Source organism: Pezoporus occidentalis, unplaced genomic scaffold (assembly GCF_034315485.1).
Source record: "Pezoporus occidentalis ecotype Australia unplaced genomic scaffold, CSIRO_AGI_Poc_V1 ctg68, whole genome shotgun sequence".
NCBI lineage: Eukaryota > Metazoa > Chordata > Aves > Psittaciformes > Psittacidae > Pezoporus > Pezoporus occidentalis.
This window is the reverse complement of record NW_026916030.1, coordinates 4,868,977-4,893,846: the sequence shown is the minus strand read 5'-3', so window position 1 is coordinate 4,893,846 and position 24,870 is coordinate 4,868,977. Positions and strand designations below refer to the sequence as shown.

Genomic DNA, 24,870 nt, shown 5'->3' with positions numbered 1-24,870 from the left:
GGACCAGGATGTAGTCGAGTCATGCTTTGCTCTTTGGTGGTAGGGACAGATGATGTTCTTTCACTATTCAGATCATGCCCAGCTGTGAGCAGTGAAGGGAAGAGAAGCTCAGCCTTGATGCAGTCCTGAGCCATAAGACTTGCAAAGATCCATGGAGTTGGCCTTGGCACACCGCTGGGTGCAGGTGGAAAAGCCATGCGTTTGTCGGGGCTGCAGGGTACACACCTGGTAATGAACATAGTATGGTCGTTCATCTGTTTACTTTTGCCTTTTGAGCTCCACAATAGGTTGCATTAGTTTTTGCTTTAATTGCTGCATCTATTCCCTTGGCCTTGGGTTGTTGCCTTGGAGATGCACAAGAGCCCTTTGGAGAAGTGCTTATTTCAGCAGCAGGTGTGAATAACGCTGACCTGGGCAGGCCTCTGAGTCACCTCATGGTGCAGTGGTTGTAGGTGGCTGCATGAGTCACTGCAGGAGAGGGGATCCCACACTGCCCCATCTCCCCAAGGGCAACATTAATGCATTCCATGTGCTTGATGTTACTGTGCACATAGTACAAGATGGTTCACTCTCCTCTCCCTCCTCAGCTGATGCGGGGTGCGAAACAGCATGGTGCTGCAAAGCAGGGTGGCTGAATGTGGAAGACAGCAGCCCAAATCAGAGGCACATCTGAAAATGTGGCTGATTTCTCACACGTAGCTTCTCTCATGGAGGACAGCGGGGTTTGTATGGGCAGGAAGCGACTTAGAAGAGCTATTTGTGTGTGTGTGCATGTGTGTACTTGTCTGACTGATGGAGAAAGCAAAACTAAACCCACCAGACTAATGTCCCGGCCGCCTGGTGAGCAGGAGTTTGTTACTGTCAGGAAGGAGGGTGGGCTCCTTCATGCGAGAAGCTATAAGGAGAGAACTGAAGGGCATTGGCCTGCTGTCTCTAGACAGGAAAAACAGGCTTCAGGAAAGATGAGACAAGACACCAAAGGGGCAGGAGTACACTGTAACACTTTAATATCCAGAAAAGGAAGGGATCTGACAACCAGATGATGGTTTTCAGCAGTGCTGGTGTGTCTCTTGGTAGCTCAGTGCCTGGCAACTCTGATAGTGATGCAGATCAACTGTAGGAACATCACATATGGTTCAGAAAGCTGTTCATGCATTTCTTCCCCTGCATTATTCTTGATGTCTGTCTGAGATCAGACACATCTCATGAGCAGCGATCAGGTGCCAGGCCCTTCACTGTTCCTGTAATGTGGGGAGAGGCAGGAGGCATTGCCTCCACAAGTGAAATGTGCTGTAAAATCCCTCTAAAGCCACCTTCTCTTCATGGGCAAGGACATGCACGGTGACCGCACACGATGCTGACCCCTCAATGAGCTAATGGGCATGTTTGCAAGAGGCCAGCAATGGCCCAGGTGCTTGTCCCACATACATATGACACACATACATACATTTGCATGCATATATGTGTGTGTGTGTCTGTGTGTGCCATTTCTGCGTGCAGCTGGACAGTCCCCAAGACATAAATGCAGGCACATCTGCAGTCTGGACTTTCATTGCAACATGATATAGACACCCGTGTGAGTTTGTGACAGGACAGGAAAGGAGAATTAAGGGGAAACCACATCTCCTGAGCTACAAAATATCCCCTGGGCAGAGGAATCACACTTCATAGTGACTTCATCTTCAGTGCCCATCACTCACCAGGAGCGCTGCTCACACCGTGCTGACCTGAAGCTCTTTTGGCCTGAGCAGGGGCTGTGTTTGCCTCATGAGGCTACTCGTATTTTACAGCTTGGTAGAGCCTTTTTGGGGGGTCAGGAGTGACTGCCTTACTCTACAGCATTCGTTTCCATCATCATGAACGAGAGAACAGATTAAAACGCATTTCTGAGGTCTTCCAAGGGGCGGTTTCTCCAGGTTGCCTTTGAACCCGCTGCCCACGGAGCCAGGCATGAGCGCAGATCGGCCTCCACTACCCCTGCTGCTACCGGACACCAATCCCTATGCCAGGCATCACCCCTCATCCCTCCCCAGGGTCACCACAGCCAGGAGGGATAAAAACCGCTCCTGTGCCCCCTCGGTTGCCCTGCCCGGGGTGCGTGGCTCGAGCCGGGGTGGCTGTCGGGGATAAACCCCACAGCGGGGTCTCCTTCGGCAGCATGGTGCCTCAGGGCCTGACAGGAACGGGGGTGTCCCCGCCCGGCTCCATCCGCCCTGCTGGCTCTGAGGTGGTATCTCCGTTCGGGCCTGCCGAGCGCCTGACTCTGGGGAGAGGAGAGGGACTGAGGGTCGGCGGCAGCCGCAGCTCTGCCTCTTCCCCTTCCCCTTGCCCTCTCCCCTCAGCACCCCGCCTCCATCTTGGGCCGCCCCTGCGGTGCCGGCGGGGCCCTGCAGACGGCGCTGTGCGCAGGGCGGCGGCGCCCTCCCGCCCGGGATTGACAGGCCGGGCCGGGGGAGGAGGAGGAGGAGGAGGAGGTGGAGGCGGAGGGAGCGGCAGCGGCAGCACGGAGCCCGCATCGCCCCGCAGCCCGCCGCCGCCGCGCAATCCGCAGACATCCGCCGCGCCCGTCGGCCATCGCCCCTCCGCACCCGGCTCCCCAGGCACTCCCGGCTCCCCACCACCACCACAGGTGGGTATCGGGGGCCGGCGGCGGCGGCGGCCGCGGATATTTGGGGCGGTGAGTGGGGCCGGTGGGGGGGAGGAGGAAGAGGAGGAGGAAGGGGAAGGGAGAGGGAAGGTGGGACGAGGCAGCCCTAAAATGGAGCCGGAGCCAGCGGCTGCGGCACCCCGCGGCCTCCCGGCGCGGCCCGGTGGCGGGGGGGGGGAGAGGCGGTAGGGCCCAAGCGGGTTCCCCAGGCCGGGGGTCTGGCTGTGGGGATGCCCCCCCTCCATCCTCGGGCTGTCGCAGCCGCCTGTGTTTGTTGTGTGACCCCCCTTCCCCCGCGGGGATGGCGGCGCCGGGGGCAGCCGCGGGGCCTGCCCCGGCCGCATCCCCGGTGAGGGCCGCGGTGAGGCCCGGGGAGGCTGGTGGGCCCGTTGTCCGGGCTCCTGCAGCCGGAGCGGGTGTCGGGGTGTGCGGCGGGGCCGGGGCCACCCCTGTGGGGTGCAGCCCGTGTTGGGGGGGGGGGGGGAAGGAGGGCCGAGGTTGGGGGGTCCCCGCTGCAGGGGCAGGTTGTTTTTCTTCATCGTCTGGAGTGTGACACAAAGATATTTTTGTCGCGCCGTGTGTGTGTGTCTCAGCAAAACAAGGGGCGGGGGGGGGGGGCATCCAGAAGGCTCGGTCGGTTTGTTATTGTGCGGGAGCCTACAAAAGGGTTGCTGAGGCCGAAAGCTGAAATGCGGTGTGTGGGGGGGGGCAGCTGCTCGGGGAGCGGGGATGGAGTTTGTGTGCACTGGTGGGTGCTGAGCGAGCTCCGTAGGTAGGGCTGAAAAGATGGGGTTTGTCTGGTTTAAGAAGGGAGTTTTTCATCTCCGTGGGAGAGCAGATGTGCTGCAAGGTGGGGAACCCCTATTGCAGGTCCTGGGACACATGTGCATCTTCACCCGGCGGGGTGGTTTGTTCAGTAGTGCTGGTTGTGAACTAGGAGGGTTTTTTTCATTAAACAGGTGGTTACAAAACTGCCCTGATCCCCAGATTCAAAGCTGGCAAAAGGGGGTTGAATGAGCTGGGAGTTGTGGGTTTTGCTGGGAAAGTTGTTTTGTTTCTGTCTTCTGAACCCGCAGAGGATGAGATACTCTTTTAAGCATCAACTCCTCAAGTATTTGTATGTTGATGTACTGGTGTTCGGGGTGATAACATATAATAAACATAAATGTTTAGGACTTTAGTAGTTACATTTCTTTCTAGGAACTGATACTAAGTATAAGTACAATGTCTGCATTATCAGCTGTAGCCTGCTTAGGGGAGGGCATCCTAGCCCTTCCAGGACTGAATCAAGGTGTACAGTGGAAGGTTGGTTTGTGTTACGCCTTGTCTTGCAGATGCACATGAAGCCGCCACTGGAACAGGCCCTTTCATGGTGGAAAAGTAGCTGATCTCTTTCACGGAGAGTCCAGATTTGGAGAATGGGCTCCTGAGGAGTAGGTTACTCAAGATACAAACTGGCAGGGTTGTTACTTTTGGACCCGACTTTTCCACCTGCACTGTGGGATTTAAACTCCGGTGTCCTAAAAGCTAGTGCTGTGGGCCAGGGATTGGGAAGTAAAGTCACCTGGAAGAGAGAGGGAGGCTGAGGCCATATTCTGAAAGTAGAACTTAAAGAGAGGATGGAAAATTATGGATTTGGGTTAATTTCTCTGTGAAAAGTTGAAATAGCTCCCTGCATTTTTCACTCCAAACGAAGTATTGTAAATGGGGCTGGGTTTTATCCAGAGCACAGCTGGGGTCATTGTGGGTTCATCATGGGCAGTGTTACTTCATTCAGGACTGTGGCCTAAGAGATTCTTCCTAGGCAGCAAAGTCTATTTTTGGGCTATGGTAAACAAGACCTCACCTTTATAACCTCTCTGAAAGGATCTGCTCTTTTTACAGGTAAAAAGTTCAGCTTAAAAATCCTATTCAGACAAATCACAAATTCTGTTTGAGATTGCAGGTGGAGGTTTGCTTGGTTTTCATTAAAGAAGTCACACATTTTAGGACACTTTTAGCAGTCTTCACCGATAAGCAAATGTATTTCTACATGACTTGAACAGATACAGATACCTTTCCTTTAAAAAAAAAAAAGTAATAAACCACGAGTTTTATATAGATTTCCCAAGTTGTCATTATATAATGTCTTGGTGACTTGTTCCTTCTAAATTCTGAGAATTTTAATTTGCTCTTACAGTGCATTTTTGGATGAACTGTGGGCTTTTTCTTCTTTTTCTGTGAATGCATGAGAGCTTAAAAGTGAAACTCAGCCAACTGGCTGAAGCTGGAGAAGTAAGTAAATAGTCCATATGAATGCTGGAAAGGAGATGCAGGGTTTGAAAGTCTTTTGGTTTTAATAAATATGAGTAATGTTCCTAAAGAATGTTGATTAAAATGCTTTAAGTTTATGGCCACATTTCAATGAAGTCTCTTATTAAAGCTTTGTGTAAAACCAAACTTCAAAGGCCAATTTACTTGAACAACCTCCTCCTGAAAGCAGGGGTGGCATTAGAGTCCGCATTTGGCTTAGGCCTGACACAGCCTGCCTCGGTATCCGAGGGATGATATAAAGACAGGCAACCCTCAGCCCGTGTGTGTGTGGCACTGATGCTTCTGCATCCTCCTCCTCCTGCAGGGTATCCCATCTGAGGTGTAACTGGGAAAAACAGGACCATGGTTTTGGCATGTGTGGTAGTGCCTCCAGAGCCTGTTAGATTATCCATTACAGAATTATCGGCCTATTTAAGATTCACAAGTGTTGGTTGCTCAAGGCCTTAACTGTGCTTACCTGAGCAATTGAAAACATTTAAGGGTGAGCCTGGACAACTTTTAAGTGCTGCTGTGTTGAAAATAATAGCAAGCCATTTTAGTTTTTCTTTTATGATGTTAGTCTGTACAAAGAGATTTTGCTATAGTGGTATTTGCACTTGTAATTGGGTATTTTCTTGTAGGAGTAGAAGCAGTATGAACAGGAGAAACTTACTGAATACATCATGGTAACTTCAGGGAGGGAAGAAGAGGATTTATTCCAAGGGCTAGACCTCTGTGGACATCCCTTCGCCTCTTTACTAGATTCCTCATTTATTCTGCAACTTGGCAGTGAATGGGTTGTCTTGGTGTCAGGCCTTGCTTGCTCTTCAGCTAATCATGCCTTGTAAGTGGGTTTTGTTTTTCGTGTGGCAGTGACTCATTCTCCTAATAGGTCGATAATTTCACAGCTCCTTATCACTGATTTGTCATTGGGAACAGAAGAAATACAACTGTGAGTCTGTCAGGTATCAGACAAGGAGGTGAAAACACACTGAGCAGGTAAGGGTTGGGGAGGCACAGCTCTCTCCTTTGCAGAATATCTTTTTCTAACTGTTGAAATGAAGTGGCTTTGTTACTATAATCATGAAACAAAGCACCTAGAAAGCATCTTCTGAAGGGGCTTTTGCAGGTACTTGCAAAACCTGTGTGGTTTGGTTATGGGGTTGTTCTTTCTCACAGGAGAATATGGAGCTAAAGCAGGAGGTTGTGTTGTAATGTGAAGCCTCACTAAATGTAGCTTGGGCTCATTTTTAGTGAGTAACTTCTGATACTCAGGATGTTGTCTGCGTGCATGTGTGCTTCCTGCATGGAAGTAACTGAGAAGTTGAAGCTTGTGAGCTGTCTGTTTTGGAGCAAAGCTGCTGAGATGTGTATAGCTGTAAATCCTGATCTCTTTTTGGTCTGGGAGCATTGAGACCATAATCAGAATGGATTGGAGGCTGATCTAGTAGCTGTGTATTTACGTGTGGCATTGGTAGGTTACGAAACTGCTTGACTTGCAGTACTGTGGGGTCTGTGAGGACAGAAGGTGGTTTTGAGCTGTTGAAAGGTGTATGTGCAGTTCTGCAGGGGGCCATTGTGTTTGCAGCCAAAATACAATCATAGAATCATAGATTAATTAGGGTTGGAAAGGACCTTAAGATCATCTAGTTCCAACCCCCCTGCCATGGGCAGGGACACCTTACACTAAATCATATCACCCAAGGCCTTGTCCAACCTGGTCTTGAACATTGCCAGGGATGGAGCATTCACAACCTCCCTGGGCAACCCATTCCAGTGCCTCACCACCCTAACAGGAAAGAATTTCCTCCTTATATCCAATCTAAACTTCCCCTGTTTAAGTTTGAACCTGTTACCCCTTGTCTTATCACTACAGTCTCTAATGAAGAGTCTCTCCCCAGCATCCCTATAGACCTCCTTCAGATACTGGAAGGCTGCTATGAGGTCTGTATTGGTGTTCCGAGCGCTTAAATTTTCAGGAAGGTGCTGGTAGACTGGAATGGACTTTAAAATACTACAGGTATTATTTTGTGGAGGACTGGTGAAAACAATCATCCCTTGATTGAAAGGGATGAAGTAATGACCAGATTTGAAGCATGAAAAAGTGAAAGAGGAGGTGAAGGTGAGCCAGGCCTAAGTGCAAAGAAATACAGGGAAAATACCAGGAGGCAAGCAAGGACTTGCTAAGAGCACCCTAGGATCTGGCCAAGAGGGCTGCTCTGTTGGACTGTAGTACTTCAGATGTCCATAGAGCTTCAGTTAGTTGTTGGAAGCATCCTCAGTACCCTTTGAGCTGTTTCAGGTGCTTAGCACTTAGGGGGAATAAACCATATAGTATTTGCAGAGTTAACACTGGAGGAAGAGAGTTGGTGGAAGAATCCTTCTGGGGTAGCCATTGAGACAGTTAAGATGGGAATTGTAGTGGTGGCGCTGCAAGGAATGCGTAGAGACAAGGTTGGAGAGCTTGTGTTGGGACTTTGCCTCCTCCCCCTTGTGTGGGAATATAGTGATTTTTTTTTTGGAAGAGATCTGCCGTGGGGTAGGTTCTTCATCTCTTCCTACCTGCATGTGGGCTGGGAGCCCATACAAAAGCATCGAGTGCTCTTCTTCGGGGTTTGGAGTGGGTTGTGAAGCAGGCAGAGGGGGGTAGGGACATACTCAAGAAACACTTCTTCATTGCCGGAATAGTATGAAGTATGGTTTTTATCTTTCACTGAAATAACCAGAGAATCAAGCTCCCACCTAGAGATTGAAACTTCACGAGTTGTCACTCAGGAGCAGGTTCACAAGATCTGAGTGTTAAAACAGTCTCTGTGTTCTGTACTTGAGCAAAATGTTGACTTAAGTGATGTCTGTGGTCCTTTTGTAGTGAAAGCAGTGTATGGGGTGGTTTATTTAAGAGGTGTTCACAGCATTCCCCATGCCAGCATGCAGATCTGCTCCTTCAGAGCTCCTCTGGAGAAGGGCTTCATGCTGCTGCTGGCTGCACAGTGTTAGGAAGGCAGTGTGATTCAAAGGGTGGTTTCCAGCCCCGGAAAGTGGGAGATGAAGGGTCTTCTTCCTGCTCTGGCACTCAGCGTAGCTGCAGAGTTCTGTGGTGTCATTTTCCTATCTGGAAAATGAAGTGATGACGCTTACACACCTTGTCAGTTATGCATTGCAAATATCTGTGTAAATTAAAGCATCTGAGAAATGTTTTTACTTCCTGTCTGGCTTGGCATAGTCCAGATGCCCCATGCATAGTGTTGAGTTGCTTAGCTCTCCAGAAAAGCTAAAGCTATCTAAGGCTCCTTTTTCCAGAGTTCTGAATCACGCTGTATAACATGTTTTCTTACCACTTTGTAGCTGTGTCAGATTCCTGTTAGCATCCTTGGCAGTCATTTGTAGTGCAAATGGCTCCTATGAACAGGCTTCCTGTAAGAAGAATTGCTGTGCAATGCTGCATTGCCCTAGTGTCAGTAAAATCGGGGAACCTGGAGGAATGCTTCCTTGGAAGCTTCAGCACTTGCAGTGGTTATGAACTGCAAGCTGCTCTGAACTGTTTGTGATCCTGTTAATGGTTTGAACTGGCTGCATCAGTCTTGATGGCTGTGGGAAACATAAAACCATCTGATAGAGAAATCTATTCAGCTCTTGCCAGGGTAGCTTTGTACCCTGCAGTGTTGGTACTGGCCCTTCTGGATGTAAAGGTGTCTGCCAGAGGAGCTCCCGTCAGTGCCTCTGGGAGGACCAGGACTTGAGGGATCTGCTCAGCGGGGATGTACAGGAACCTCTGCCTTGTGTGTGCAGTGAGGGATTAGTGCTTACTTCTTGCTGGTTGATATCATTGGGTTTTATCTCTAGTCTTCATAAAGATAACCTTTTGTGCATAACCTGAGTGGAAGCTGAGGCCCTGAAGTTAGCAGACAGCCTGAGAGTGTGGAGAGGTGCAGCCAGAGCTCAGGTCATCAGCAGTGAGGCTCATCAGCACAAGGTAAACACCCGCCTCCCCATTCCAGTGTGATCCTTCCTGAGACTGCAGAGAAAACAGAGCTGTTTACTTAACAGCTGATGGCATTTCTGTGTAAAGAGCTGTATCTGTTGCTGAAAAAATAGCTGTTAACCCTAAGGACTGCCAGCTTTGCTCTGATTTCATCTCTTGGAGCCGTGACATCTCTGATTTTCTCTCTGCTTGTTTACCTTAAAACCTGTATTCACTGCCGAGAGATGGAGTAAACTGCTGAGCTTGGGAGCAGGTGAAGGATTTGTGAGATGTTTGTGATTTCACTGGAAGAATTTCTCTGGTCACTCACCAGAATACATCTCTTCCCTGGCAGCAGTTGATCACAGTATTTCTGCTTGCCCTGGCTGTGGAGGGCTCTCTGAGGTGAGCTACATCTAAGGATTTCAAGAGGCTCTTGGGTTCTGGAGCTGGCAGCAGAACTGTTTCACTGGTGCTGCTCTTGCTGTATCTTACCTGAGCTACGTGGGTATCATCGCTGTGATGATTTTTAAAATTCTATGTGGCACAAGTGTCAGGACTAAGAGAATTTAACCACCTTGAAATGCAGTGCCAGGGGACAGTCCCACTTAGAACGGGTTGCTCTAGACATGGCAGATGCTGCTGCAGTGCTTTCCCTCCTTGTTTGACTCTTCTTAACAACTTACTTGTAACCAAGAGCTGTGGAGTCTTGGCAGTGCGGGTTTAGGTGGCTGAGGCAGAAACCTGAGCTCTGGGATATTTAACACTGCCTGCGGTCTTAGCTGTGCAAACTGTTTCTCTGCCTTGGTTGCCCATCCTGTAAAATAGGACTGATAACACCAGCTCTGTTATCCATCAGCAGATCCATACCAGCTGCTTGCAGTCTGTTGTTGCTCAGATACCTAAATGCCCAGTTTACCTTACAATTCAGCTGAATGTTGCCAGGAGCTTTCTGAACAGGTTTGGCCAACAGAGCATTATGTCAGGGATTTGTTCTGTATTTGGATTTAAATGGCTTGTTCTTGATCAGCCACTTTGTTTTGGCATTGAGGGAACAGGATGTTGTATCTATGTGTTCTCCCTGGATGTTCAGATCTCAGAGGAACCTGAGCAGAATGGAGCGGAAGGTGGAATCGCTCTGGAGGCTGTAGGTAGTGTGCTTCAGCTCTGGGCCTTGGTTGTGGAGGAGCCAGAGTGTAAGTACAAGTCAAAGGATAAAGATTGCATTTAAATGAGCCCTCCTTTGAGTAGGCAGCTCATGGAGATCACTAGGTTGCTTCCCTTTCCTCTTGTAATACAGTGGTTGAGTTGGATTTGTAGAGGCTACAGGTGGTTCTTGCTAAACTGAGCTGCTCTGTCTTCTGTGGGGTTTACCTCTTGAAACGTGAAGCAGCAGAGAAATATGCTCCTCTATTTCTATTGTGTCTGGCTGCCGAAGTGCCTACAGGAGCTCACAGCTTCTAAGCCTGATGAGATTTATGGAGAGGTATATCAGAGTCAGTTTGTGCTGGGTCTTGTCTCATTAAAAACATTTATGGCCTGGATGAGAGGGCAATGAGTGTGATGTTGGTAGTCGGTTCTTCCAGGTTGCTCCATGTGAGACACCTTGCTGCCTCCCTGCAGTAATTAGTTCTTGATTCTGAGGGGTATGAAAGCCCTGCAGTGCTTCCTCTGGGGTTCGAGATACAATTACTCCTTCCTTATAAGCTGACACCAACAGGTCAGTTCCTTTTTCACGGTGTGATGGGGCAGGTGGGCAGAAAACTGCCTCTGTTTCTCTGGAGGGCTGTTGTAGACAAATGCTCCTTTTAAGGAAGGAATTAACTGCACACCTTGGGCTTGCTGCTGCTTGAAAAGGAGAGGGAGTTTTATGAGCACAGGATCTCACAAGCACTTTGTGGGCTGTGGCCCAGCTTTCTGACTGTTTTTTTTTGCTCTGTGCCATAGTCTTGCATCCTCAGGATGAAGTATTCCTTATCCCTGTCTGCATCCTCAATTACCAGAGGTCAGGGCTCCTTTCCAGGGTGTGGCATTGTCTGTCCAGCCCTTGCAGAAGGGACCACAGAACTTGTTAATGTTTTTGTGTAAATACAGTTGAGCTGTTCTTCAGAATCCAGTCTGCTTTATCTGTTTCACAGTAAGTTACAGATCCACCCTTTCTGTCTGCCTTTGCCTGCCTGCCTTCCTTCTCAGCACTGGAAAAGGTGTTTTGCAGAGATGTGAAGCTTCTGTGTTTTACAGGCCAAACCTGAGATTAGGAAGACCTGTTTTCTTGGGAACTGTGCAGTGGCTCAGGAACAGGAGCTGTGATTCCCAGCCTGATGGCTCATATATAAGAGAGGACAGGAGGTGAGCTTGGTGAAGACAGAACTGAGAAAAAGAGGTCAGGTCATCTTACAGGGCATGCCCTTTCTGCCCACTGTGTCATCATGTCTTATCTCATGCCTGTAGAGCTCCACGCCGCAGAGCTAATGATAGACGTGCTGTCCAGAAGGCTTCGTGGTCCTGCTGCATGTCTCAAATCCAGGATGGTTTGGCTTGGAGAGGCCTGATGATGGGGCTGGCCAGTGGGCAGGTTTGGCAGACAGCCTCCAAGGGTATTACTCAGCTAACAGCATACTTCTGCAATATATCATTGGAGATGTGATCCTGGTCTCCTATTCCCTGTTTTCACAGGGAGGCAAGATGCAGAACGAAGCTGGAATCGTGCAGAATTAAAAGAACTGGTACTGCCAAGTACAGTTATTGAGCTAAGCAAGGAGGATCTCCCCTTGTGAATCAGAAGCTTGGCTATGGGGTGTCTGTCTTTTCTCTGTATTGTAGACTGCTGACTTGCTTCTCCCTGTCTGTCTGTCAGGATTTGGTGCCACATTCAGAATCTAGATAGGCCCTTTTTCGGGTGTACCAACAAATCTTGGCATCTCCCCCTGGAAACAATGCAACAGAGTGGCAGCAAGTGGTTTCTCGTGGCCTAGGCTCTTGATACCCTAACCCTCTGCCTGCTGCACAGCTCTTCTGCATTGAACCTGTTGACTCTGTACTCAGATGCTGATGTTCTCCTGTTGCTCCTCTTGCTAAACGGTCTCTTCTAGGAAGTGAATGCTTATCTGATACCCACTAGACTGATGATGTCTGCCTGGCCTGAACAGGGCTTCTACAGGATCTAAGTGCATCTGGCACCAAGCCCCTAGGGCAGCTGGTCATGCTGTTTCACCGAAGCTCTTCCAATGGCAACCAGTGGTGTCCTTCATCACTGAGGTGATTCACAAATAGGTGATTCTGGGTGGGACATGGTCCAAAAGAAGTAGTGGTTATCTCCCTGCTGACAGGTAAATAAATGTTCAGCTATGAAAAGAACCAGCAAAATTGACCATGTGTATTTTTAAAGAAGAGACAACATCCATAATCTTCTGTAAAACTATATTGTGCTTTTTAGAAGGTTTCACGTTACCGGTAGCATGAGAGAGCACAGAAGATTTCAGTTTAACATCAACTCCAAACACTTCTCTGAAAGTACAGTTCAGCTTCTGCAACCTTTTCTGAACAATTTATATAAAATTTCAGGTCAAATCTTCTGCTTCTGGAGAAAAGCCTTCTCACTGTGAATCTCCATCCTATTATGTTGGTTTATCTTTGTGACTGCTGCTGTGTGTGAAGGAGTGAAGGTCTGCAGTGGTCTCAGGTCCTTTCCATGGGTGACTGTGCCCAGTGTAAAGCCCAGTTATGTGTGAGTAGTTGAAGCGATTCCTTCTAGTGTGTGTGTGTGTGTGTGTGTGTGTGTGTGTTACCTTTCATACATCTGTTTGCCCTGTGTAATTAAGGCTGGCTACCTTCCAGGTATTCAAGCTCCATCAAAGTCTTGTGAATAAAACAGCTAGCCCAGCCTACTTCATACATAGATTTACAAAGAGCTTTGCAGACAATCCTGTTTGTCAGGAGTTTCTCCCTTTGGCTGTATTTTCAGCGTGGGGGTTTCCAGTTGTTACCAGAGCCAGTACCTCAAGGTTTTCACATGGCTCTTTTTGCAGGATGGGCTCCCCATGCTCAGTAGATCCCTGCTGCAGCTCCAAGGCTTGCATGCTCTGGCACTTAAAATGTCATGGTTGATCTCTGGATTAGAACATACCCCTTTAAAAAGCAGTTGGACAGGGTCAGTACCCAAACATCAAATCCAGGGCAGCATCATGTGGACATAAAGACTTGTGGGTAACAGCTTTCTGTCCAGGAATTGACTCTGGTGCAGTTATTTGGAGTCTCTAATGTAACTGGTCACACTGCAGTATTTTCTGATTCCTCTGAGGCACTCTGTATTTTGCACTCCGGTGCTGTCCCTGGATGTTACAGGAGGCATTGCTGGCCCTCACAATGGGAACAGCTAAACTCCACGCTAAAACTGATAGTGAGCCCTCCCCCAGGGAGCTCAATAAACCCGGAGAGAAACCTTGCAGGAATGCTGGTATGGATTTTTCTGATTTCTCTATAACAAGGGATAATGCTTTCTTCAGGGTCAGCTCTCGGACACAGTGCCCCTGAGCACCGTTCAGAAGCCTTGCCGAGGCTGTCAGTTGTCAGCATTAGCATGTGCCTTCTGGTTCTAGCTCTCCTAATAAGAAGCGTGCAGGCTGGCAGGTCAGTTCTTAATGAACTTGATGTTATCAGAAATGGCTTCACTCTGGAAGGCCTTGATGATCACTGCCAGGATTCCCTCCTTGATTGTGTGATGGGAAAATAGCCCAGTGTTGTGACAGCTGTGGCCAATAATGCCTGTGGATACCTCAGATCTCCTGTCAGGAGGGACAGGCGGCAGCAAGATCCTGCCTGCCTGCAGGATGGCTCCAACTGAGCTCAGCATCACTGCAGCCTCTTTGCACAGTGACCCTATGGAAATTGCCTTACCTCTCCATGGACTCATTTTTCCCTTTGGAGCACACACGTAACACAGAAAGGTGTTTTCACCTTTTCAGTTTCAAAGCATTGGAGAAGTTCAAAGTAAATTTCACTTATCCAGACAGCAGTTGTGGCTGTCCCAGAAAGATTAACAGGGGGCTTTATCCCAAAGTGTCCTCAGCCCCTCTTTTCTGAAGTGTTTGTTTATTCCTCCTGCATCCTTTTAATGATATAAGATGTAATCAAGAGGCAGCTGAGACCTAGTTACATAAGTGGTTGTCAGGGTTTCTCTTTGGCAGCATTCTGCTCCATGCTGTTCATGTGCTGGCTTTCCAGAACTTGGGGATTTTCTGTTACCTGACTTAAGTCCTGAACCTGATGTGGTAGCTCCTTTCATTTTTCCTAATGTTGACTTATTTTGTCTGGTTTGGGTTTTGTAAACCTCACAATGAATTTTGTTGCTTAGGATTGTGCGAGGCAGGTACAGGACTGATGTGGTGTGGATAGGCCCTGAGCGAGGCTCCCTCTGTGAACCTGTAGGAGCTGGTGGCTGTACTCCTGCCAGCGCAGCTGCAGGCTGGCATGCAGCACCCACTGCTACTCGCTCTGATCTGGGGCTCCCCACAACTCTGCCAGCTCAAACAGGTCATTGTTCTCAGCCCAGCTTCTGCTTTCCTGCCAAGTCCATGCTAATCACTGGGTTTTTCTCCCTTTCTCTTTTATGTCTGTCCTACTAATAACATACAGTGGAAATGGGCAAGCGTGGGAGGAGCTGTTGTTTTCTTTGGCACACAGTGACCATCTGAGCAAAGAGTGAAACAGATTGGAGCCAAGATCTGTTTGTTACTCTGCAGGAAAAGGTGCCTCTAGAACGCTGGCCAGCCCTGTTGCCTCTGCAAGCCTTTGTGCTGCGGCCCTGTGTGGAGGTTCAACAAAGGTGGCTGTGAGAGGCTTCTTGTGGAACCCGGTGTTTTTCCCCAGGCATCTTGTCGATGCTGTTATTGAGTGACAGAAAATGCTTTTCTTCCCTTATCCTTGACCATGCTGCTTGCTGTAGGACACAGAATCTACAGCTTCTTGCTCTTGCCAGGCCTGATATAAATCCTGCAATGCAGGAGTGAACACTGCGTGGTGCCACGTTTATTGGTCAGAAACTTGCCCCCTGGCAAGAGTATTTAGATAAGCTTTATTCACCTATTTCCAGATAGCAGCACATTGTCAAAACTGGCTGTATCCAACATGTCTGTGGCCTGTGCTTTATTTTGTACGCAACGTGTGATGGGCTAATCCTCTTACCTGGAAATGACTTTTGAGAAGGCATTGCTGGTGGAACTTGTAGCCTCTGGTCAGATACGCTTTCTTTCAGAGAGTGATTCTGACTGCATTTAAAACATGCTTTCAGCTAGATGAGTTTTAGAAAGGGTGAAGGGTGGGAAGGTCTGATATATATTGATACATATATGTATAATTGTGTTACTCTAGCAGAAGTTGCATCCTGAAAATGGGATCTAGCAGATGGTCTCTGATCTAGCGTAATAAAACTGCCAGCAGTTCTGGGCTCGAAGTGGAGGCTTTGCAACAAGAAATCTGGAAGTCTAAATGATGTGTGAAAAGGTTAGATTGAGCCTCTAGATTTGCGAAAAATGCGAATGGAGAATCGTGCTTGAGAAAAATGAGAGAAAGATCCATTGAAAGTAAGCAAAGTTTATTTTCTGACATAAAAGCTGACCTAGGGGGTGTGTGTTCCCCGTGTTTCAGCTTTGTCTCAGTCTAAGAGCCAAAAGTTGAAAGTAAAGATGCTGACGGCGTGAAGGGTGTTAATCACAGCATGTTGTGCCAGCAAAAAGATCAGAGTGAAAAATTAACAAACCACATCCATTGTGAAAAGTGTGTTTATAGCTAAAAAAGGTGTTGAAGGTGCCAGCAACAGAGATGTAATCTCTTTTTATCAAGCGTTTTCAGGATTCATTGTAGATCTGCTGAACCCACAGGTTCAAGAGTCCGAACCTCTTTAATCTGAGCAGGGCTTTTGGACTCCTTCACTCTGTCTCATGGCCAGCAGATGGGAAAAGAGAATTTGAAGAAATAATTCTGTTGCCTTCCGGTGGTGCTTTCAAAGCATTAATGCTGGTATGAGTCATTGACTGTGGCCAGTGCAGAACCATAATCCTGAACATTACAGACCTGGCTACCAGTGCTTTACTGGGAAACCCAATGGTAAATTCCAGTATGGTGTAAGACCCAGTGCTTTCCTGTTGTTTGTGTTTAGGAATTGTTGTGTGTAACTGCTTATTGTCAGACTTCTTCTAAAGCAAGGACGATATTGACCACCCTCTCTTGTATTCTCATACTTCAGGAAGCTTACCTCTTTCAGCACTGGAGTGGCAGGGTAAAGAAGAGATGCTATGAGAAGTGCGTTCCTGCAGTTCTTTTCAGTGTAGGAATCTTAAATCCCACAAACTTCTTGTGACTGAAGAGGGTTAAAACCTTGTACCTTAGTGTGTCTGCTCACTGGATATCTGCAGTTCTAGCAGTTATGTGTGTTTTTACATGTCTGAAGCTAAATAACCCGTTTGGTGTTTCCCTGGTTCTCTTTCATTAAAAGGCAGATCGGGAGCGGCGCAGAGCAATTTCCTTACTAGATGACATTTCATCGCAATGTCCGATCGTTTGGGGCAAATAACCAAGGGAAAGGATGGGAAAAGCAAGTACTCGACTCTCAGCCTGTTTGATAAGTATAAAGGAAAGTCAATAGAAGCTATCAGAACTACAGGTAAGAAATGCCTTCAGAAAGCTCCTTTTGGTGGCTTCCAGGAGGGTTGTTGCAGAGCTAATTCAGGTCCTGTGGGTAGGATGCCCAGTGGGAAGCAGCTGAGAGCTGCAGAGCTGTTTGCGCTGGTGTTTGAGCCTGTGTTTCATTAGGGCTTCAAGGAAAATGTCTGGTTCTTTGTGCTGCTCTTATTGTAGAGGCATGGAGGAGGAATTACAGCAAAAGAGCTGGGGGACTGCAGGTCCTTTTGTTTAGCCTGTGTCCTTGCTGCAAAGTGATCAGGTTGCAAACTTGATTCAGAGCCTTACCAGGGTAAGGCAGTTAACCTGACTGAAGGGCCTTAAGTTGGTCAGGCCTTTTGTGAGGCAAGAGTGGAGGACTGAAGGGCTCTGGGGAAGAGCATGAGTTAGTTTTGTAGTGGAGATGTGACCAAAAGTAGATGATCGGTTCAAAACGCATAAACACTGCCTGGACTGGCTCTGGATTTGGTGTGGGAGTAGAAAACCAAATAACATAAAATGCCACTTAATAAATGTGATCTGATGGCTAGAATTAGAAAATGGAGACCTTGGTAATCCAACCCAGGAGTCCCGAAGTCTGTCTGCCAAGAGGTGGACTTGGGTGGGTGTTACCCCCAGCTGTGAAAGGAAAGTGCTGCTGCTTCTTGGTGAAATGGAAGAGGAGCATTTTCTCAGGTAGCTGAAAGACTCTGTGGGCATTTTCTGTTTGGGAGAATTCCTTCTCTCTCCCTCGTGACTGTTCAGAGGCTGCCTGCTACCCAGCTGCTATGGCAGACGCTGCTTTGCCGTGGTCCTGTGGGAGATGACCTGTATGTTCACGTGGCAGCAGTGTGCTGTTTGCCATACAGTTCTACTGGGACAGCACCCAGCCACAGTGTCCTAATTAATGTTACTTACCGAGCAGGATATAGCCCTCTCTGACGTGCTGTTGTTCCTTTCTCACTAGTTATTCCTAGACATGGCTTACAGAGTCTCGGGAAAGTTGCTGCTGCCCGGCGCATGCCACCTCCTGCAAACCTGCCTAGCTTGAAGTCTGAGAACAAAGGAAACGACCCCAACATCATTATAGTACCCAAGGACGGTACAGGATGGGCAAACAAGCAGGATCAGCCAGACCAAAAGAGGTGGGTAGAGTTATGTTTTGTCAGGCAAGCAGGAGCAGTTGTGCACTGCTGTGCTGTGTGTTGGACCTTAGAGTGATCAATTCTCTGTTTGTGCCAGCGTAGAGCCAAGGTTACCTTGATCTTTTAGCAGCTGCCATATTGCCAGAGTTGTCTTGTCTGTCTTCTTGCCTTCCTTCCCCTTTGATCTCCCCTCTGCTGTCTCTCTGCAGTTCCAGTGTGACGGCTGCACAGCTGCAGGAGTCGCTGCCGCAGCAGGGTTTGCAGAAATCTGTCTCCAATTTACAGAAGCCGACACAGTCAATCAGTCAGGAGGTGGGTGCAGGCACTGTGACTGCCACTCTGCTTCCCCTGTCCCCACACAGCTTGAGGATTGTCTTATTGTCTGTGTAAGAATCCTCAGGCTACAATTTACACAACAGCTCCTATATAATCAGTTCTTATAGAATTGACTGTCTTGACTCCAAGTCATTGTGCCCCAGGAATGCTGTGCTGCAGTTAAAAGTATAATTCTGTGCAGGTTACTTCTGTACCTTTTCAAGTATGTGCAGGAAGTCTAGCTTCAGTCTTGAAAGAATGGCTGGAATGTGGGATGGCTGGTTAGGACTTCTAAGCTATTTTACTTTGGGTCTAATTCAAGTGTTGCTTGGTGACAACAGATACAGCTCTTGTTCCCAGCCTGATGAGACTTGGTAAGAAGAGATCTGGTCTTGTGAAAGAAGTAGCCAGTGTCAGGACCTGAAAAGGTTACAGGCAAGGAAAAAAGTTTTCCCAGAGAGTGCAGGGACTTGGCCCCTCTGTGCTGTAGATTTCATACTTTTAGTCTAAAAAAGTTCCCAGACCTCGAGGTTCAGGTAAATCAGGACAGGAGTTACATTTTGAAGAGGAGGAGAGTGGTTAATGCATGAGAAGGTAGAGTAGCCTTCAAGCTGAGGTGTAACATGGAACAAATCTAGAATATTAAGAGGAACCATATGGGAAAATGTAACAGAGCAAAGGGAAAGCTTGATTAGAGGGAAGAAATCAAGAATGGTTTGAGGAAATAGTTGATGAAGATGGGAGGAAATGAGAAACAGTCATGAGACTTCACTGATCTGTGGATGTTGGGGTTTGTGTTTTGTTTTCAGAGTACAAATTCAGTGCCAGGTGGACCAAAGTCATGGGCACAGCTGAATGGAAAGCCAGCAGGACAAGAAGGTGGTGAGTATGATAAACAGAAATGGAGCTGGGAATTCCTTGCATCTCCCAGATAGGCATGAGATGGAGTGGACTCCATTTCTTTCTGCCTTCTTTGCCTGGACCAGTGTGGAATGGTGACACAGCTGTCTTGGTTACAGTGCACTGAGGCCTTATGAGTCTTGTTTTCAATCTGTGTGGGGTGTTGGCTGGAGTGATGCAGCTGCATCTGTTCAGGTCTGCCACTGCAAGGCATAGCTTGAACAGGGTGTGTTTATTCACCACCTTGAACCAGTATTATTCATGCACTTGGGAAGCAGCAGGGAGTTCTGGGAGGTGAAGGTTTTGGAGGAGAAAGGAAACACTTGCCCCTTCTTGAGCATCTTCCATCAGCCCAGAGCAGCATGTAGTAAAGGTGCAGAAAGCAAAGTGGAAGAGTGGAGGGGTTGGTTTAGAAGAAAAGGGGAGGACATTGCAGACTGGAAATACAGGCATCTCCGTGGCTAGTAGCACAGGGAGCTTCACCTAATTAGGTGGTCAAAGGTGAGGCTATAATGATAATGCTCAGGGAGGCTGCTCACAGCATCCCTGGTCCAGTGTCAGTGGGTGGAAGTGGCATTGGAGCTGTTGCAGGATGTACTTGCCTATGCCTTGGCTGAGACCTTTCTGTTAAATCTCCCTGGGTGACTGTGCTGCTAATGGGTTCTGCTTGACTCAGGATCCTAAAGCAGTATTAGCAGAAATTGGGAGTTTACTTGTCTTCACATGCATCCATTTCCACACAGGAGGTGATTTCCAGCTGCACTAAGTACTACCATTAAAACTGTAGTGAGAATAACAGCTCGGTTCCACTGGTTTAATGTGAACAGACCTGGCACCATTCAGTTGTTGAATGAAACTGCAGAGATTTGAGAGAATTGAGAGCTGCAGATTGCAGAAATGAAGGGGACAAGCCTCTCCTTAATGAGGGATAATTAAGAGACAAGTCCCTTAATGAGAAGGTGTTTCTGAAAGGCTAAATGTTAAAGCAGCGACCTGCGCTTGCCTGAGGTTGGTGGCCAGTGCAAAGACTGTGTCTTGTTTGGTTAATTGGTACTTCTGAGACACTTGCTGTGTCTGTACCTCCTACGGTTGTTTTGAAATCCCATCATGTAACAATGTTCTTAAAAAGATTTTTTGAAAACTCATTCTAGGTCACACGTATCAATATAGAGTTCTCAACCCAAGGAAAGAGTTGCATGTGTGGCTAAGAGCAGCTTAATTAGAAGGTAATTGAATCACAGAGGCATCAGAAATCTGACTGAAAGGACTTCTCTAGGCCATCCCATCTCCTCACACCTCGTCTTCAGTGGCATTGAGAACTGCTTTTCCTCTGAAGCTAATATAGCAGTTTCTAATATTATTGACAAAGAGGAAAGTCCTTTGCTTTTTGCTCTCTTTTAGGTATTGCTGCTGTAAAATCTTTCTTGGAGGGTATATCCTGAAGAAGTGTGGTCTTGTAGATTAATCATGAACTGCTCCGTGCCAGTGTCTTCTCTATAGGGGGCACTTGGAGAAAAAGGAAGATGCACCAAAGTTTTATCAGTGTGATGCTACCATGGGTTAGAGTTGCAAATTGTTAATGCCTGCGCCGTAACAGTTGTTACATTGTGCAGCCTTACTTGCAGGTGGAAGCCTTCGCTGAAAGACACGTTGTCAGTACTCTCATCTCATTGTTGTTCTAGTTCTCTAGAATAATGCAGTAGAAATCAGAACTCCTGGCACATCTCAGATGTTTTGTAGTGTTTGAGAAATGTCATCTTTGTGTATTCTCATCTCTCTGAAATATTTGAAGGTTTTACATGCAGCAGTTCCAGTATCTTCCCTTGAAATACTGAGGTGGGAGCTCTTGTGCATTGGGCAAGTTCCAGAAAGTGAAATGACTTCAAGAAGCCTTGATGTTTTAAGGCAAGGAGGGACAAAGAAATGAGCCTCTTCTGTTAGGTCTTCAGTACTCATTGCTGGTACTTCCAACCTGGCAATTCTGAAATGCCTTTTTTAGAAAGAGAATTAGCCAAGTAACACCAAGAGACAGTTCTCAGAAAAGTTTTTTAAATCCTTAGTAGTGCAGTAATGCTGACAATTTCCTTTTATTCAGTGTTACCTTGCCAACAGCTTTAGGAAAATCACTGTGGTATGTTTTCCAGGCACTGGCTGATCTTTAGCATTGACAGAAAGCTGTCATTCTGGGGTGGCTGATGACTCAGCAAGATGCTTTGCCAGTGACTAGAAATGAAGCTGGTCTGATCTGGCCAGTGATCTGCATCTTAAAAATGCTGCAGCAGGGAAGAGTGGGGTAGAGCACATAGCTCTCGGGCCTTATCTGTGGTCTTTCATTGAGTATGTCTCCAGAAATCTTAACAATAGCCTTTCCCTTAGAGTGAGATCAGAGCAGAAAGAGTCTGAAATGTCAAATACTTGGTAAGAGGTATCAGCTGTAAGGGATCTTGCGGAATTTATATCTCTGCCTCAGTCTGAATTTTGTACTTTAAAAGAACAATTGGACACTGAGAAAGTTCACTCTGGTGAATGTGCGAATTTAAATGAAGATCCCAAGTGAAAGACTGTGGGAGTACTGGGTGAAGACATGTGTTGTTGTGTTGGTGACAGTGTCTCAGAGCGTTTTGGATGCGAGCTGAGGTGCTGGTACGATAGTAATTGGGGTTTAAATATGATGGAGATTCAGATTCTCTGGAAACCAGTTTCCAGGCTGATCTCTTAAGGGAACTGAAAAAGTGGAAGGATCTGCTCTGAGTCCCACACTTACTTGTCTGACAGGTTCAAGGGCCTCAAGCCGACTGTTATCCTTCTCTCCCGAGGAATTTCCGACGCTGAAAGCAGCTGGCGAGCAGGACAAGGTTGGCAAAGAAAAGGGCGCCTTAGATCCGTCGTATGGGCCAGGACCAAGCCTCCGCCCCCAGAGTAAGTCAATGCTTGTGTCTTTCTGCGTTATCCCAGCTCATAACCCCATACACTGTTTTGGGCAGTGGGATGCCAGGTCAGGATAATACCAGATATTCACCTTTATCTTTTTATGAGCTCACATGTGTCCAGCTGCTTAGCAAATGACCTGAGATTCACTTGCAGTGCTGATGTTCTCTGCCTGAGTTCTGTGGTCCAGGCAGTGGAGTATGGAGTGTCATCTACTGCATTGTTTAGTAAAAGTTGCTGAGTGTTGTTGCAAAGCACACCCTTTCCCCCTGGGCTAGGGGAGTCACAAGTGAAACGGGTGGGTGGTGTAATGTGGCTTCTCTTGGAGTGTGTGTGCATGATCTCATTGGCCTTCTGCAGGGTTAGAGATGGGGAGATGCGGAGCAGAGTTGGTTGGAATTCAGTCTTACTGACAAATAAGGACACCACTGGTGCAGCAATTATTTAGTTAACAGCTGATGCTGCTACACTTTGGAAAATAAACACATTGAGAAATTTTCCTTGGTCCCTGGTGTTCTTCTACATTAGGGCTTGACCCAGAGTATTTGAGCTCAAGACTTTCTGCTGGAGTAACTCTCTGCGTTTACAAATGCTAATGTAATTACCACCTCCCTTCCAGATGTCACCAGTTGGAGGGAGGGCGGTGGGAGGAACATAACCTCTGCCACGTCTCTGACCGCCTCCCCTGCTGAGCTGGGCAGCAAGACCCCCAGCACCGGAGACGGAGCCCCCTCCTCAGTGAGTGCCAGCGATCCGAAGGAGCCGTCTCTCCGCCCAGCTCAGCCTGTCCGCAAAGGGGCTTCGCAGTTCATGGGGAATGTCTACCAGCCACCTACATACCATGACATGCTACCTGCTTTTGTGAGTTGTTCTTTCCCCACAGCTGTAATGTCCTTATTGAAATGTGTGTGTGGGTTGAGGAAGTTGTCTGCGATGTTCAGTTGGTTCAGTGGCTTGCTCAGGGATCCCTCTTGATCTATTTTTAGCTTCCCCTGTTGCATACTTGCGCTTTCAAGCTGGAGTAGTGTAACACAGCCTTGCTCAGCCCAAGGAAAAGTTGCTGCTTTCCCTCCAGGGCTGGTGAGGGTAACCATTAGCATGTGGCATGTTAGGCAACCAGATGTGAAATGTTTGGTTTCCCTTTGTGTGGATGCAGCTACCATGCTCAGGTTGTAACCTATCTGGGAAAGCCTTCGTGTGGCAAGGAAAAACAGGCTAATCTACTTTGTCTTGTTCCAGATGTGTCCGCAACAGCCATCTGAGACCCCTGCATCGCTGGACCGAGGGTCTTTCCCTGTTCCTCAGCTTCGGCTTGAGCCCCGGGTACCTTTCAGACAGTACCAGATGAATGACCAGGATGGGTAAGGCTTCTATGACCATCCCACTTGAGGGGCAGGTTCAGGGTGGTGACATGACCCTTAAACTATGCAGGAGTTTGGACCAAGGTTTCAGCTGTGTAGGTGAAGCAGCAGACAGCCACAGATGAAACCTGATTTTTACCTAAAGAAGTAGTGCTTTGCTTCATCTGCCGTAGCACCTGAAATGTTGCAGTACTGTAATCACTGTGTGTCTGAAGAGCAGTGGACAAGAGAAGTAGTTGTGTATGATTCTGGACTGGAAGGGTGGCGGCTCTCATCTGTCAGCCCTAGAAAGTGGGTACCAGGTAGACAAGGGGAAAAAAACCCTTTGGACAGGGAGAGAGGGTTCGAGGTTGTATGTAAGTGTGGTAGAAAAGGTCTGATTGACTCCTACAAACTCGACTCTACATTCTTTTCTCTACTGTTTGCTGTTTCTAACCATGTTTTTGCATTTCCCTGTAGAAAAGAGAACAGGCCCAGCCTGTCCCGCCCGACACGTCCGGTTCGGCAGCAAATGGAAAGAGCACCTCGGCCCACCATTATCAATGCAGAGAACCTAAAGGGGCTGGATGAACTAGACAACGATGCAGATGATGGATGGGCAGGTAAAGTGCTTCCATTCTCCAGCTTCAGGCAACAACTTAGGAGGTGAAGTAGTTACTCTTCCCTGATGAAGCGTGAAATAGCCAGGATATATATTCTGGTGGCTCTGTTTCACTGCCACAGAAGGAGGACAAGCAAAGAGTGGTGTGTGTAGTTGTGAAACTGCTATTGGTGTAAATGATGACACAATGGATCCTTCCGATCCTTTCCATCACACTGTGCTCAAGGAATTGGATCTGAAGACTCCTAAAAACTGAAAACACCAAACAGGAGGATAGCAGTGTGGCTACATGGAAGAATAGTTAGTCCTACCTTTTCAGTTTGGGCGTTAAGTATCCACTTACCCACAGTCTCACTTGGTGGCTGTCTCATTTTCAGCCCCCATTTCCAGACTGTTTGCTGCTCCTCTTCTGGGACCAGCTCAGCTGTTGAGCAGTGTGGGGCCACACTACTTGCATCATTTCCAGTGGTGGACATTTGGCTTTCCAAGTAGCTTATCTGTGCCTTGTCTGGTTTAGTGCTACAGAGGGCATAAGCTTTATCGGGACAAAGGACCTCTTTCTTTTCTCTCATATATCCTTTCTCCAATCCTGTTTTTGTAGGCATTCATGAAGAAGTGGATTACTCCGAGAAACTGAAGTTTAGTGAAGATGAGGAAGAGGAAGAACCTCTTGCTAAAGATGGAAGACAGAAGTGGTAAGAAGAGGCTGTATTTGCACCTGTGGTTGTTTCAGTAAAAGTAAACAATACCAGGATCTTCTTAAATCTTGTTGTAAATGTTGAGGCTTGATCCTCTCTGATTCATACTGTAACTTCATTGATTCCACTGGCCATTGTCGTGAATGGGCTCCGAGGATGTGCATAGGTCTTGATGCTGAGTGTCAGGATGCCAGGCTTTTTTTCCTCCTCCCAGTAGTGGTATTAGTCCTGATGCTCCTTAGGAAGAAAACCATATTGGATGTTCTGGTGGTTTTTTGATCTTTCCTTCCTGCTACAGTCAGATGTCTTTGCCACTTGATAAGAGTGGAAGTGCTTTTTGAGGCAAGTCACAAGTGTATTAGCAAA

At 47.6% G+C, this 24,870-nt stretch overlaps 1 protein-coding gene across 10 annotated transcripts in view; it reads left to right on the top strand.

Annotated features, from left to right (window-relative positions):
- The first annotated feature begins 2,502 nt into the window (after positions 1-2,502).
- PRRC2B (proline rich coiled-coil 2B) overlaps positions 2,503-24,870 on the top strand; it is a 48,417-nt gene continuing 26,049 nt past the window's right edge. For 7 of the 10 annotated variants that reach the window (XM_062641142.1, XM_062641144.1, XM_062641141.1 and 4 more), the window contains exons 1-10: positions 2,503-2,629; positions 16,393-16,560; positions 17,524-17,701; positions 17,911-18,013; positions 18,826-18,898; positions 21,692-21,835; positions 22,464-22,705; positions 23,084-23,205; positions 23,665-23,807; positions 24,408-24,501. In XM_062641142.1, coding sequence (XP_062497126.1) covers positions 16,446-16,560; positions 17,524-17,701; positions 17,911-18,013; positions 18,826-18,898; positions 21,692-21,835; positions 22,464-22,705; positions 23,084-23,205; positions 23,665-23,807; positions 24,408-24,501 — 1,214 coding nt within the window. In that variant the 5' untranslated portion in view covers positions 2,503-2,629; positions 16,393-16,445. Of the gene's footprint in view, positions 2,678-16,392; positions 16,561-17,523; positions 17,702-17,910; positions 18,014-18,825; positions 18,899-21,691; positions 21,836-22,463; positions 22,706-23,083; positions 23,206-23,664; positions 23,808-24,407; positions 24,502-24,870 lie in introns of all 10 variants that reach the window. The other 3 variants (XM_062641140.1, XM_062641139.1, XM_062641138.1) reach the window with 3 other exon arrangements.